The sequence below is a fragment of the Acartia tonsa genome, chromosome 9 (genome assembly GCF_053477335.1).
Source record: "Acartia tonsa isolate MP-2025a chromosome 9, ASM5347733v1, whole genome shotgun sequence".
NCBI classification, from domain to species: domain Eukaryota; kingdom Metazoa; phylum Arthropoda; class Copepoda; order Calanoida; family Acartiidae; genus Acartia; species Acartia tonsa.
In genome coordinates this window covers 12,975,453-12,991,811 of record NC_137268.1, presented here as the reverse complement: position 1 = coordinate 12,991,811, position 16,359 = coordinate 12,975,453, and the positions used below count along the sequence as shown (strand labels likewise).

Genomic DNA, 16,359 nt, shown 5'->3' with positions numbered 1-16,359 from the left:
CAAGTACTGCTGCAGCACCCAAAATTTATGTTTTAAGATTTCTGATATAAAATTTACATAAAGATGAACATATTTAGAAAAAATTGTTCTTCTAGCTTCAATAATAAGAAAAATACAGCCATTTAAAATTTAAAATAGCAGAGATTTTGTTGTAAAATTTTAAAAGATTATATTGCCGGATATCCGGCCCAACCCTAGTGTAAATGCTAGTTTTCTTTATATGATCTCGCTAACGACATAAAAAACTCAGTTGTTCGTTTTAGGGAAGTTTTAAATAGGTCATGTGATAGTTTTAGGTTATTTTTAAATTCGTGTATTTAGGCTATTTTTTAGCTCCTCTCTCTCCCTTCAAATAATACATTTACATGGTTAGGGTTCATCCGCCAGATAGATAATGAGTAGTAGCAATACGAATGAATTTTTTTTATTTATTAGCGTTTTGTCCATCTAAAAAGAATAGGTTATTCCAGAAATATTTAGTTGTATTTGAATGCCTATAATCAAATGACTTATTATGATTTTGGATAAAGTTTGAAATTTTCTTTAAAATGGTTACAGATAAAATGCGGTTGATTATACATACTTTGCTTGTGATGCTACTCTTTATTTCTACAATAAAGGTATTATATTTTTAATTTAATCTTAGCTACTCTATAGTTCACTTTGTCTGTATTTCCGTCCTTCTATCAGTCATTTAGTTAACAAAGCCGTCTGTCAGTCCATTATGCTATTAGGGAATGTGATTTTCTCAGCTGTTATTCAATGTAGATAACTGAAAGCTTTTAATATACAAACGAATTGGCCAGTTCGTAACGCTCCAAGAGACAGTAAAGTTTCTGTCTGCATTGAAGGATCTCTGTAACCGCTGAACCGATATGGTTCTTATTTACAGTGTAGCTTCTGATGTAGGCCATGTAGGTCCTGGGAAGGTTCTAACTATTTTGGGGGATGGTACCACCTAGAAAAAAGGACCAACACCTATTTTTTTTACTTTTTCTTATTAAAACTATGATTTTAAGTGGGGAGGTGGAGGTCAATCTCCTCCCCCACCCCTCATTCAGAGATTGTAATTATATGTATTTGAACAAAGGAAACTCTAACCTTAAAAGAAAGAATATTAAATCAAATAAAACTTATTTAAACAGTAAATTAACCAATGAGAAGCCAGTATTCACAATGGTAAAATATATAGCGGCCTCTCATTGGTTAATTGTTATTTTTTTTCTTACGTCATAGTCAGACACTTTTACTGTTTTCTTTATAAGTGTAGCTACTCTGAAACAAGCTTTTTATACCTAGGCACGCAGAAAATCTGGGCAAGTGTGTATAACGGCAGAATGTGTGACAGCTGCCGCTCAACTTATCAATAACATTGATACCCATGCTGTAAGTTTACATTTTAAAATAGCAAAGCTACATTATAGAATTTATTTTCAGTAAGTCTAGAATAATTCCTTGGAAAACAAGTACAATTGTATAAGCGAAGTGAAGAATTTTATCATCCTATTAGAAGAAACGTTAGAGTGTGAAAACAAAAATATCAGGGGGGTTTGGTATTCAGGTTTTTAGAAGTTTAGAAATTAATTTCTACTAATTTGGAGAAAAAAAACTCTTATTTATAGAAGAATGCAGAATAAAATAAATGCATACAATTAGTTGGAAATTTAATTATTAGATATTGGCTAAAACTATTGATTGATACTAGAATTAAAGAAAGACAAATATTGTAATTTGTAGGAAAAATATTACCTTTCATAATAACATAAAAATTTACTTTGAAATAAATTAAGCAGACAGTCTACATTTAATGCACTAGTGGCTTCATCCCTAGCCTCTAGTGACTTTTTATATAATATCTAATATCCTAAAACTTTCTATGAAAATTGTTGAAGAATCAATCTTTTTTTATCTTATAGAACAACAAATTGTTATTTACAAATCAATAAAACTGAACAAATTTCTAGTATAAACAGAAACTCTTGTTAACTAAGAAATAAATTAAATATAGTGTTTGCTAACATTATTGGGTTATTTGCACTACCCCTCAATTATTTACAAATTATATATAAATGACGAAGAAATTACAATTTAAGGGGTTAATAGATTTTTTAAAAATATTCTTTTAAAATAAAAGAATATGTTTTACCTTAATCTTGATATATTTCCTTGTAGTTTAATTTTGAAAAGAAAATGTTATCTAAATATTAATGCTCTATTATAAGCACTTAGTTGACTTTGAACATTATTAACCAAAACACATATTACGTCGCTAGTAATGGAAGTATTTAAAGTGGTGAAAACTTTATTTAAACTTTTTCTTTTTGGCATTTTTCTTTATCAAATGTATAACTCAGTGTTCAAGTATGTTGAGCGACCTGTAATGGATCTTACATCAACTATTAAGTTCAATGAGTTGCAGGCAAATGTCCAAATTTTATTGATTGATTCACCATCATTTTTTAGGGTTTGAGCCTAAGTAGTTATGGAGAAGGTTAAGCCATTTTTGTATAGCCACTAGAACCAGCTCAAGCTCTACAATCAATCAAATTTTTACTTCCATCTCACAAAGTATGACAGGTGTTCTAAATTATGTCACTGTAATGAATGGCGCCCTCCACTAGCTTAGGATAAGGGCAATACTGAATCAAGTTTTTGACAAAATTTGGACAACATTTTTTAGAAACCCTTAATCTATGTCTGTCAGGCTTCACAATTCAACCAAACAAAGGTCCAAGAGTTTAAATATGCTCATTACAAAAAATTTCTGATGGGTCAGCTTGAGGATGATAAAGATGATTATATAACATGGAAGGGCAAAACTGGAGATAAATCTTATCAAGAAATGCAAAACATCCTGTTCGATTATGATTATCAAAACTATGAAGCTAGATTTCTTAATGATCAAAATGAATGGGAAATAATTGAGAATGACTTGGTTTTTACTGGATCTCAGGGGTTTTGTAAACAATTAAAAAATATTTCAAGTGGTTCAAAATTCATTAAAACATCTGAAAAGTCTTTCTTATATCTGGTTGATTCATTTAGGTAGTTTATTATTCAAAAGTATCTTTGTAATTTAAGTATCCTATTGTATGCTTTTTGTCTGTAGCAAAGGACTTGTTAACATCTGAACCAATATGGTTCTCATTTACAGTTATGCTTTTTTATATAAGTCTTGGTATGGTTGTTTTAGGCTATTATTCTGCCCTTCCACATTCCTTCAAATCTAGTGCCACAAGCGCTAATAAAAATTAATATGCCTTTTCATAATACCAAATAAATCCACTAACCTAAGCCACTTGGTAAATTGTAATCTATATTACAAAGAAGAATGATGTCTGTTTGTCTCTCTGTCTGTCCTTCTGTTAAATTTTTATGAATTGAACAACATGGGTTTAATTATTACAAATTGAAATTTTTATGCATACGGTACACAACCTGGGTTTAATTTTACCACAGAGTAATAAGACAAAGAATAACTTTTTTGAAAATATCTAAAGCTCTAAGAATAATTCTATATAGGAGGGTTGACTTCTTATTACCTCATTGGGCGAAGCCCCTACGAACTAGGGGCAAAGCCGCTAGTAGATTAGTAAAGTAACAGGCTATTTATTTTTCGTCGTTGAAGATGCAAAAAGTAAATAAAAATATACTCAAATTTAAAATTATGGTTTTGAATGATCATTTAACAGGGCAACTAAATTGAGATTATATGGGCGAGATTATGAAGTTCTCAGCATAGGATCAACTGGAAATGGCCTCTATGAAGGTTTCAACTATGATGTGGAATTTAGTTTGCATGATTCCAGGATAAAAGATGGAACTAACTGCATAGACTACTTAAAAATTGGAAGTTCATTTGGGAAGTGTTTTGAAAACAATATGAAAGTCTTTATGCTAGAAAAATTTGGATGTTTGTTTCCTTGGTTTCCAGAAGTTACAGGAAATTCAACTTGTAAAGAAATTAGAAAGCATAATGATAATGACTTAATGCAGTCAATTCTAGACGTGGGTAACTTTGTTTTAGGCTTGAAAACTCATCTCATTGAACCCTGTAAGCCATCTTGTCTTACAATGAGCATAAAATTAAAGAAGTTAGACCAATGGACTGGAAATGATGCTGCAATTCTACAGTTCAACATTCTTGATGAAGTTATTGTACACACCGATACTTCTGCTTATGACATGTTCAACCTTGTTGTTGATCTAGGATCTGCTCTTGGTTTGTGGCTAGGACTCTCTGCTGTCAGCATATTTGACTTCATTGTGGAAACGTGTTTTGCTAGAAATGCTTAAAATCTCTAATTTCAATTATAATAATTTGGCATTGATTTTATATGTATTCAAATAATAGTAAATGGGTGCATTTTAATACTGATTTTTCTTATTGTTTATTTGTCAACAGCACTTTTCCAATAAATCATAATAAAATAATAGTTTAACAAAAACATATTTACTTTTTTTTGTAGATAAGCATTTTCATGTAACATTACAATATTGATACAAATTTTAGATTTCTGATCTTGTTTATTCTATTTTGTTATTTAAATTTATATATATGCTATGTTTAGAAAAAAACTTTAATTAATGAAAAATACTATTTAGGATCCCTGTGAAGACTTTTACAACTATGCCTGTGGTAGATATAACTCAGAAGCAGTTATTCCTGAACATAAACCTAAAGTTGGAGCATTTGACACAACTAGAGATGCTTTTTATGCCAGGCTTAAGAAAATATTTGAAGATGAAGGAAAAGAATGGATGAATTAGATGATTTTTTTCCAATTCTTTTTATACTAAGACCTTAAATCAAGACAATACAAGGCTGGAGAGCTTATTGTCTATCATTTATTCAATCTTTAAAATAAATGCTTTAATTAATATCCCAATGTTTTACCATTCAATCCATTTTTTGAAAATATACAGATATATCTGATGAACCAATGGTGTTTCAATCTGCAAGAAAATTATATTCAAGTTGTATGGATCTAGATAATATTCAAGGAAATTAATATTTAATTATTATATCACTAGCGGCTTTGCCCCCTAGAAGCCTCTAGGGGCACTTAAGGTAGGAGGGAGAAAAGTCGACCTCATCCCATTTAAAATTTGACATCCTCCCTAAAAATAGTTTAACACCTTCCCAGGACCTATAAGAAGCTTCACTGTAAAGGTAACAATATCGGTTCAGCGGTTAGTGAGATCCTTTGGGATAGACAAGAAAACACTTACTACTTTATATAATAGGATAACAATTATTTATCCTTGAGACCATGAGACCTTTGGGTTTATTCTAACAAAATTCTATAATTTTCATTCAATCATTTTTTCTTATCTAACCTCAAATCAATGATGGTTATTATGTGGTAGTCAGACAGACAGATTGGCCTTTCCTAGAGCATGCTATGCTCCGAGACTACCGATAACACCCAGACGTTAATCCCCTCCTTATCACAATTCTAGCCAACCCATTCTGTCATTGTTTGACCATCACAGAAAAGCGGTCAACTTACCACCCCCTGATAGGGGGAGGGATTTGCCCCTCCCCTCTGCATGTTCCAGTAACCTACCCTTTTCCGGGGGACGTCTACCTTACCCCCTACCGGAGCCTAACCCTCTACTATTCACCTGGCTGAGGCTCCCCCATCTTCTCCACACCCATTTTCTACCTAACCCATTATTGTAATTTGTTTGTATATAAAGCTATTAACTTGTTGTATATATTCAGTTCAAATATAACTTTCAAACAGTAACTACTTGTAGTACTTTATTGATAGAATCCTTAAGGCTAGGGGCTCGCTTTGTAGGGCTGAACCGCTTCACCCTACCACAATTATTATAATCTGCAACCTTCTTTCATCAGAAACAACACTTTGTATTTACAGTTCCTAGGTATCTTTATTTTTTTTTAAATCATAAAGAAATATTTCTTAGAAACTAGCAAAGAAGACCTATTAGAGATAATCAACAAGCTCGGTGGCTGGCCAGTTTTACCCAACACTCAATTTAACTCAGGAATGGTTATGGGTTAATTAGTTCAATATATTAACAATAATTTTACAAAAAAAAAATTGATAAACTGTTTAGAAACTTATCAAATCGAGTCAAGAAATGCTCTATTTGCAAAATTGTTTAACTCATACATCTTACCTAGATGATTTTTCTTGGCAAAATTTAAATGCTGAAATTAACAGAATGGGTTTTGATGCTAAGAGCCTTGTTAGTATTGTTATTGCTACTGATGCTGACAATTCATCTAGAAGGTAACAAATTAAATATTCAGTGATAAATTGTCCTCTAACAGTTCTTTAGTCAAATGAATTCCAAAAATATGACAAAATTTCTTTTTTAATAGCCAGTTAAAAGATTATTTTTAGGATTCTAAAGATTGATCAAGCAGAACTTGGACTGGAAAGAGAATATCTAGTGAAAGGATCTCAGGATAAGGATGTTCAGGCATATTTTAGGTATTTAAATATTTTTTTTGTCTTCATTTTATACTTAATATAAACTTTATTGTATTTTTAGACCTTAGGCTTTTTGACTTTCTATACATATTTTTACAGAATAACTTTTTCATAACTGATACTTGATAAAAATATTGCTAATTGATTTTAGATACATGGTAGAAGCAGCAAAATATTTAGGCACTGATGAACAAACTGCTAAAACACTAATGAAAGATGTTCTTGATTTTGAACTTAAGTTAGCTGAACTAACAATCAAAAAAGAAGAACGAAGAAACAAAACAGCTTTGAATAATAAGATGCCTCTTGCTGATGTTAAAGAACTTTTTCATGTTGATTGGGTTAATATTATCAATGATATGCTTGAAAACCCCATCAATGAAAACCAGGTAAATGTTTTCAATGATTGATACTCATTTTTCCTTTTTTCTAGACCTAACGCTTCTTGACATAATTTGTCACATTAATTTTATTGTAGCAAGTGGTATATAACAAAAAAGCAGTTAACCTAATTGAATCTGTCAAGTGTAATTGTTTTGTTGAAAGAAGGTGTATCAACTTTTTTTTTATGGCTAGCCGGTTCTTTTAGTAAGTAATAGATGTAAAATTTTTCATAGAATTCAGATATGCAATCGGTTTTTTTGTAGACCTCTTATTTTTTAAGTAATTTAAGTTTTTTAAAAAAATAATTAAGTCGGTTTTAAGGTACTAAAACGCAACAAAATAAAAGAAGAAAATGGCCAGTAAGAACAAAAATAGTAAGATCTTTAATTTGACACCTTACTTTTAAAATTCTGTTGAGTAATTATTGAAAAAATCTATTTTTTTAACCTCGGTTTAATAAAAACTTTAGACCTAAATATTTTCTCAAACAGACATAAAAAACATGGGTTCACATATACCTTTAGAATCAGAAAAATATTACGAATCCATTGTAAGCAAAATTGAAAAAAAGTAAAAAAATAAAAAAATATAAAAATGGCCAATTGTATTTTTTGTTCTGGCAACACTATCGTCTTCCCTTTTTTACCCCCTCTTTACCCCCTCTATACCCCCTTCCCATTTTTATACCCAATTCAAAAGTTAAGACGTTGCCTGTACAATATAATATGATATTTTCATATAATTCCTTTTATTGTAGTTTATATACTATATTGTAAACTTTTTTTTTCAATTTTGCTTACAATGGATTCGTAATATTTTTCTGATTCTAAAGGTATATATGAACCCATATTTTTTTACTTGTGAAATGATAAAATTGAGTTCAAAGTTTTTATTCTCGTGGGTTTAAAAAAATCGATTTTTTCAATAATTACCTGACAGAATTGAAAAAGTAAGGTGTCAAATTAAAGATCTTACTATTTTTGTTCATAATGGCCATTTTCTTTCTTTTTTTTGTTGCATTTTAGTACCTTAAAATCGACTTAATTTTTTTTTTTTTTAACTTAAATTACTTAAAAAATAAGAGGTCTACAAAAAAACCGATTGCATATCTGAATTCTATGAAAAATTTTACATCTACTACTTACTAAAAGGACCGGCTAGCTATAAAAAAAAAAGTTGATACAACTTCTTTACGGAAGTAAATTTTTTGATGTAAAGCATCTCTTAAGCATCCTCTTTACTCACTGACTGATTGTTTGATGTTTGATTATTCCTTCCAACTGAAAAGTTGTATACTGCTATTAGAGTATATAATATTAGAGTGATCTTAGATATTTGTTATTACAGTATATTTGTGTATAATTGTGATAGATAAACACATTTTTTTTATTTTCAATTTAAACCTTTGTTGTATACTTCTATGACCGTTTAATGTCTTGTTGATTACTATTCAATTGAACTGATCGCATAACATATTTTCTTTTCAAAAGGTTAACAGTAAAGAAATAGTTAATGTAGCTGTTCCAAAGTTTGTTAGAGAACTGTCAATCCTCTTGGAGAAAACAGACAACAAGATAGTAGCAAATTATATGATTTGGAGAGTTGTCAAAGATGCATTTCCATTTCTGAATGAAGAAGCTAGAGAAATTACTCAAAATTATAAAGAGGTTTTGAGAGGGACCAAGACAGAACCACCTAGATGGGAAACCTGTGTTAAAATGACTGCAGGAAGGCAATATTTATATTTAAGTTACAAATATTTCACTTATTTGATAAAAATCATTCATTGTATTCCCTTACGATAATGAAAAACTAAATAGCTTTTTGTTTATTTTGTTATTTGTAAAAATTAAAGCCATTTAAGAACAATACCTATGATTATCAGCCATATAACTAGCCACGTCTCAAAATAATTATATTCAAACACCATTAGAAAATATACCCTTGCACAAGGACTTGGAGATTCAAATTTATATTTCAAAGAGGGAAGCTTATCTAATGGAGTAGGTTCCATGTATGCTAGAAACTATTTTCCTCTAGAGGATAAAAAGGAATGGATATATGGTTGTTTCAACATTTTTTTTATATACTCTACAAACATAATGTGTTGATATCTACCATACATAACCCTGACCGTGACTCATCACCGCAGCCGCTCGTCGGGAAGGTGATAGGTTCGAATCTCCGTCTGACACCGCGTCACAACTCGCTACCATACACAGTTGGAACTTTTTAGACAAAGGTCGTGCATCTCAGAGAGTTGGTTGTCTGATGGGTGAATGGACGCTTTACACAACAATCATAAGTATTGTATGTATGTTCCAAGGTGCGTGGAGAGAGGTCTAGTACCCAAAGCGACACCTAGCCCCCTAGAGTCTTAACTCTTAATCTACCATACATGATTTCTTCTATTCTAAATTATTAGTAGATATTTTTTGTAGAAAGAAGTATTTAAATACTATGTGGACTTGTTATAATAAACATTTTTGTAAATTTCTTTGCATGTATGAATAATAGTTCCCAATATTAGTTAAGAGGCAAATTTGTGTAGACATTTAACTAATATCCTATAAAAAAGGTGGTAGATTCCATTGAAACAAATATCAGAGCTGAGTTTAAAACTATCCTGGATGAACTAAACTGGATGGATGAAGAAACTAGAATAAAGGCTCATGAAAAGGTAAAGATTGAAATTCCAAAATGACTTTGCAAAATTTACAGTAAGTATTTAACTGTCCAACATATTGATTAAATGGTCTAACAACTTTTAGACATAGTACACTTTTTGGTCAATAAACAATAACAATGTTTAACAAGACAATTTATGAAAAAATATCAATCATTATTTTTAGGTTGATTTGATAACATCTTTTATGGGGTATGCAGAAGAAATATTGGATAATGATCTAATTAATGAATATTATGAAGGTATCCACACTAAACAGAATTAAAAACTTGATTAAATTGTAATATATAGTTTTTCAGTTATAAATTGTACATGAATAGAACTGTATGTATTAAGGATTTGCTATGAACGATTCCAGTTATTTGAAGAATTACCTGACCCTAAAAAGATTTGTGAATAAGTATTATGTTAATGTATTTAGAGAGGAAATTGATAAAACGAGGTACATATCTACTTTTGTTTATTTGACTATGTGTTTATAACTTAATTATAGTTATTTCTTGCATCATATTATTGACAGCTTTCCGTAAATAGTAAACCAATAAATTATGTCAATATTAATTCTGATTTTTTAACTCCAAGAGGTCAAAGGCCAGGGCTGAAAAAACTGTTACTAATATTTCACTATTTACTAAAACTGTTTATAGTACGATACAATACATGTTTTTTAAGTAGGGCTGAGGGCTGGGTCAAATCCAGTGGACATTAATCAGTTTGAAAGCCATACTGAAAATAAAATTCCACCAACTTTTAAACAAACCTGTCTTTCATGACTATATACTATTATATCTATTTATCATTGTTTATAATTCATATTAACCAATTTATCAATTTATTAACCTTATGATTAGTTGGAAAACTCATGGAGGCGCAGCTGTAGTAAATGCTTTCTATAATGGAGAGGACAATTCTATGATTTTTCCTGCTGGTTTTCTTGCGGGGGTTTTCTTTGATGTAAGTTGTTTTTAGCTACAATTTTTCTACAAATCCTAAAATTGTGACTTAAAAGACATACCTGTTATTTTTGCCATTTTAAATGTGTGCTTTTATTATATATCATTTATATAAATCTTTCTTTCTATGAAACAAAAAAATAATTTAGGCAGAAAGACCAGCATATATGAATTATGGCACAATAGGTTTGGTAATTGGTCATGAAATCACACATGGATTTGATGATAGAGGCAGTCAAACAGATGGTGAAGGTAATATATGACAGAGTTTTTATTCATGAACACAGTATTATAAAATGTTAGATAAATGTTAGAATTACAATAAAACAAAATTCTATATTATAAAGAATGATGGGGATTTTGTCTGAAACTAAATTTATGAAATATTGCTGCTCAAAATAGGTTGTATTTTTTAGGGAAGTATAATAATTGTCTTTCAAGTTTTAAGCTGTTTTCTCATCTTCTTAGCCCTTCCCTAGAGACTAGGGTGAAGCAACTAGTAATAAAAAAAGTAAAAGCTCTCTTTTGTTACTACAAAGCAACTATGAAAAATGATAGTTTTTTAAGCGCAGTGTACAAAACTAAGAGACTTTTTAAGGTTGACCCATGTATACCAAAGTTCAACTAGGTTTTAGTATATATATGATGTTAATTTTGTTCTGTTCCATACTTTTGCTTATAATTCTTTATTTTGAAGGAAATCTAGTTGATTGGTGGTCCTCTGTGTCAAAAGAGCAGTATATACAAAAGACAAAATGTATTATAGGTATGATTCAAACATTTGGCGTCTAATAATGGATATATTATTACTTTGATGTTAAACCTGACTTTCATTTTCTCTAAAAAATAAAAATCGCAGCGGGCTAAAATAACATTTACCCAATCTCCACTGCTCTTACTGGATAAACGAACTGACCAATAAATTTGCTTAAGATTACAATTTTAATTGTGTCTATCCAGCTTTTCATATTTTTTACAATTTATTATTGTTTGATGTCTAGTAAAAGAATTTAAAAGTTGTAAGTTCTAATTGTCTTCAATATTATAGATCAGTACACGAATTTCACGGTGGAAATTGAAGGAGAGACATTTAACCTTAATGGTGTTAATACTCAGGTAATGATAGTTCTAAATATAAATGAGACTACAGATTTTTAGGAGCAATAGTAGCAATAGTTACAACTTAATTGTCTTAGAAATCAGATTTATTAATGTTTATATTTTAAAGGGGACTATCCACAAACGAGAGCACATGATTCTAAGTACCTTCCAGCATTGATCTTAAGTATTTTCTTTCAGAATATAATAGGTCACCATATATCATTATTGTATTGACGAGAAAATTTATGTTTCACCATTTTTTTTTTTGTATTTTAATTGATTTTGAAAACTGTTATGACGCTAATTCTTTTAATAAAATGGATATTTGATGATACATATGCGAATACTCGTGTTATATAGATTGTAAATTAATCCATATTAGCATTAGTTTATTAAACATACATATGAGATATAGTAAATGTGCTTTTGAATTTTTTTATCTTAATCATTTGACAGCATGGACAATTAAAGACACCCCGAACTCAACAAAACGTTTGATAGAATTTTGACTAAACATCTTGGACATTTTTAGTAGCGAAGCTACTCTATAATTTGAAATGTCCGTCTGTCTGTATGTCCGTATGTCCGTCTGTCGGTATGTCCGTCTGTCCGTATGTCCGTCTTAGTTTGGGGGAAACGTGATTTTCTCGGCTCCTATAAAAGATAAAAGGCTGAAATTTTTTGACAACATTCCCATTATCAAGGAGCACAATTAACTATAAAACATCAATGTCGATAGGACCGCTTTTTAGCAGGTTTTAGGCTATTTTTGTATTTTTCACATTTTTCTCCATATCTTTGGTGTTTATGGTCCGATTTCCAAAATTTTTTCAGTTATAGAATCAAAATTAAATTTCATGTCGTTTCAAGAAAACAACTATGACGGTCAGACTGCCTTTAAGCAGGTTTTAGGCTATTTTTTATTTTTCACATTTTTCTCCATACCTTTGGTGTTTATGGCCCAATTTCCAAAGTTTTTCAGTTATAGATATCAAGATTAAATTTCCTTTCATTTCAAGAACACATCAATGGCTGTCAGACTGCCTTTTTGCAGGTTTTTGGCTATTTTTATATTTTTCACATTTTTCTTCATATCTTTGGTGTTTATGGTCCTTTTTTTTAAATTTTTGTAGTTATAAATATCAAAATTAAATTTCCCGTTGTTTTGAGCATCCAGTTTGTAATTTACTTTGACCGTCAGTCTGTTAGTCATAGTACTGAAATATAAATAAATATTAAGAAATTAACAAATGTTGAAAAGGTTTCGTGATTTTTTCCTAATATGCATGCTTTTGTCAACTAATATCTAAATTCTTATTTAATTGTTTATGCTTCGCTACTTATGGATGTTGTCATCCTTGTTTTTACTTTTCTTCAACTTGACGTGGTGAAACATAAATTTTCTCGTCAATATAATAATTATTGATAGTGACCTATTATATTTTGAAAGAAAATACTCAGGGTCAATGCTGGAAGGTACTTAGAATCATGTGCTCTTGTTCGTGGATAGTCCCCTTTGGGATATTTTTAAAACCCACCATAATAGTCCTGTTTTTATTTGTTTGTTTTAAACTTTGTTGAATATTTCCAGTGAGTTTATTCTGCTTTGAAAATAACTTTTCTGAGATATTCTATTTACTAAATATTTTTCAAAAGTTATATAAATAATCCAAAATATTAATATTAGACCCAATGTCCTATCTCGTTATGCCTTTATATTTTAGATTCAAAAAAAGTTATGAATAAAAATATTATAATTTCTTAATGTTTCTTACTGTAAAAAGTTAAATGCAGCTGTTTATCTAGGGAGAGAATGTAGCTGATAATGGTGGAATTAAACAAGCTATAAGGTTTGAACAATCTGTAATTATTTTATACTAGACGCTTCGCCCATAGGGTCACCAGGATCACTTAGTGTGGTAGGGGGGGAATTCGACACTTCCCAACTTCAATCTTAGTTTTAAAAAAATAGGGGCTATTTCTTTTTGGAGGTTTGTAGTACTCTTCCTAAAACTGGTTAAAAATCTATGATATCTATGTACATTGTAGAGGAGAACCATATTAGTTTAGTAGTTAGCGAGATCCTTAAGTACAGACAAACAATATTCATATAAAGCAGTTCAAAAATAATTATAAGGAAATCTAATTATAAATTTTTATCATCTGATGCTTTTTATTGTGCCTAAAAAATGACGTACTGGCCTACCATTGGTCAATCAATATGTAAAATGGCCCACCATTGGCAATTTAGTCTGTGTATTGGCCTATCATAGGTCATTTGTATCGTATGACGTCATGTTTTATAGGCGCTATATAGTGCTTCTTTTCATCTTGCTGTTTTCATACTGTCTAAAAAATGGTTAATTTTATAAATATTGAATATTTTTTGTAAAGGGCGTATAGAAGACTGATTTCTAAGCATGGAGCAGAACCAACCTTACCTGGATTACCTTATACTCAAGGTATAATTATGATCACTCCCATTTTCAATTTTAGTTTTGAAAAGAAAAAATGAAGAGGGGGTCATTTTCTTTCAAGGGGCGTTAAAAGCATTTTTCCTAGACCCATGTGAAGCTAAATTGTAAAATATTGGTTCAGTGGTTAGCGAGATACTACATTATATATATAGACATTCTGTTACTTTTATACAATAATAACATTTTTAAAATAAGTAACAATGTTTTTAAAGATTAATTTTGGCCTAATTGAAACATTACGACCATTTATTACTTGCGTGAAGTTAATTTTAATTCTTTGAGAACATTTTTAAAAAGTTTAAAATTAGAATAATGTCTACTTCGGCAGATTTTCTGTTTAATTTTAAGATTTTTAAACTTATGCAACTTGGCATTGAAATAGTGAGAAACTCTTAGCCACAATTTATCTTTAAAAATTAATTTCAACAATCAATTGTTGTTCTAATAATTTGGTTCGTAGATCAATTGTTTTGGCTGTCAAGTGCAAGTATATGGTGTGGTGTATCCAGACCAGCAAAGCTGAAAAATCAAGTTTTGGTTGATCCACATTCTCCATCCAGGTAACTGTGTCTGCCATCCTATATAATACTGTTGCTTATAAGAAGTTGTAAAATTAAGGAATATGATAAGGCAATGCCAATGTCAGATTGGCAGACACTTGTGCTGCAGTGTGTAAAAAAATGCAATATGTATGGTAAATTTAAAATTTTTTTAGCTACCCAGTCCCCATTATAGTAAAGGAACCCTGCAAGAAATACAACGCTTTAACTGCTGAAAGACTACCACAAGTAGACCCAATACCCCAAATTTGAAGCCATCAGCTTCAATAACAAAAAAAGGTCTAGGCATTTCAAAATGACATCTTATATACAATGAAAATTTTGAATGGTTTCCATTGCTCATGATAGAAACCTAAATGTATGACAAAAAAAGCTTATAATTTTTTTTTAGGCTACGTAGTTTAGTTTCAACAATTCTAACATAAGCAATGAAAATCTTTCAAAATTTTCATAGCACATAAAATGTCATTTTAAAATGGCTAAAATTTTTTTTGTTATTAAAGCTGGAGTCTTCAAATTTGGGGTATTGGGTCTGCTTGTGGCAGTCTTTCAGCCGTTAGATCGATGTATTTGTTGCAGGCTTCCTTTAAACACCTCAAATTATTATGCTTATCTGTTTTTTTTAAGTTTGTTTGCTTAATATTAGTTTTAGGCAAGTATTTTTTAAACCTCCTCCCATTTTTAAGCTAAAATGTATTTTTTCAGTTAGGGAGAAGAAAATAACCCCAAAAAGACAGTATTTCATTTTAATAATAATAATTTTTGGGGGGTAGGTTATTTTTTATCATTATTGAGGGGTTTTTTAATTGATTTTCAATTGCATTTACTCTACCTCTTATGTTTTTAGGTTTCGTGTAAATGGACCATTCAAAAATAGACCCGAGTTCTCCCAAGACTGGAATTGTCCAAAAGGTTCTCCTATGAATCCAAAAGTACAGTGTGAGGTTTGGTGATTAACAATTTTTTTATCATGCTAATAAAACTAAATATAATTTAATATTTATGTTATGTAACTTGAAGGTACTTTGTTAATATTTATATTTATAATAAATCGATTGGAAAGCGCATTTATCTATGTTTATTTATGTATTATATCAAATAAATACAATTAAAGTTGTTCTATTGATTGTCGCTTTAAAATTTAACTTTTTTTCCATTATAGAATTATAAGTAGATTTAATCATGTACTATTGTGAGCAATTTTCACATGTTTAAAAACCATATAAATTTGTGCACATGTTTGAAGCAATTATTATTTTTGTACATGCTTAGACACCACTATAGAAAATAATAATTGGACAATTATTATGCATTATTATTATGATTATTTATATAAAGGTCTATTCAATAAAATTGGATGGAAATAATTTGAGCTGTATGCATGTTACGCAATTAGTTTTAGGCTTGGACAGATATTTCATAATCAACTTTTAAGTTTTATTAGATATTAGTAAGCTTTTCCCAAGGATTTCTATTAATCTATATTTTACGGGGATATATAAATATGCCTCAACCCATAAACGTCCATGAGTTCACTCCATATCCCCCCCCCCAAAAAAAAAAAAAACTTTAAAACCCCTCATTTTATCCTCTCAACATTTTTTTTGCTACATCAAATTTAAAGAAAAATTCATTAGATTATTCCCATGGCTGGGTATACAAGATGATAAACCTCCCAAATAGAATACATTCTTTTCTTGAGGGGTTTAGTTTTATCTAACATTGTCACAT

The 16,359-nt window shown here is 30.0% G+C and overlaps 1 protein-coding gene across 1 annotated transcript; it reads left to right on the top strand.

Moving 5' to 3' along the window:
* The first annotated feature begins 534 nt into the window (after nt 1–534).
* LOC145328585 (neprilysin-2-like) lies at nt 535–15,745 on the top strand. The gene is made up of 21 exons (XM_080172329.1): nt 535–620; nt 1,300–1,386; nt 4,606–4,755; nt 4,923–5,004; nt 5,935–6,015; nt 6,155–6,263; nt 6,378–6,467; nt 6,619–6,856; nt 8,342–8,581; nt 8,807–8,903; nt 9,431–9,531; nt 9,704–9,779; nt 9,874–9,979; nt 10,389–10,491; nt 10,640–10,742; nt 11,188–11,256; nt 11,539–11,606; nt 13,398–13,441; nt 13,986–14,053; nt 14,529–14,628; nt 15,476–15,745. The coding sequence occupies exons 1-21, from the start codon at nt 549–551 to the stop codon at nt 15,579–15,581; spliced, it is 2,190 nt and encodes a 729-aa protein (XP_080028455.1). The 5' UTR covers nt 535–548; the 3' UTR covers nt 15,582–15,745.
* Nucleotides 15,746–16,359: the final 614 nt, after the last annotated feature.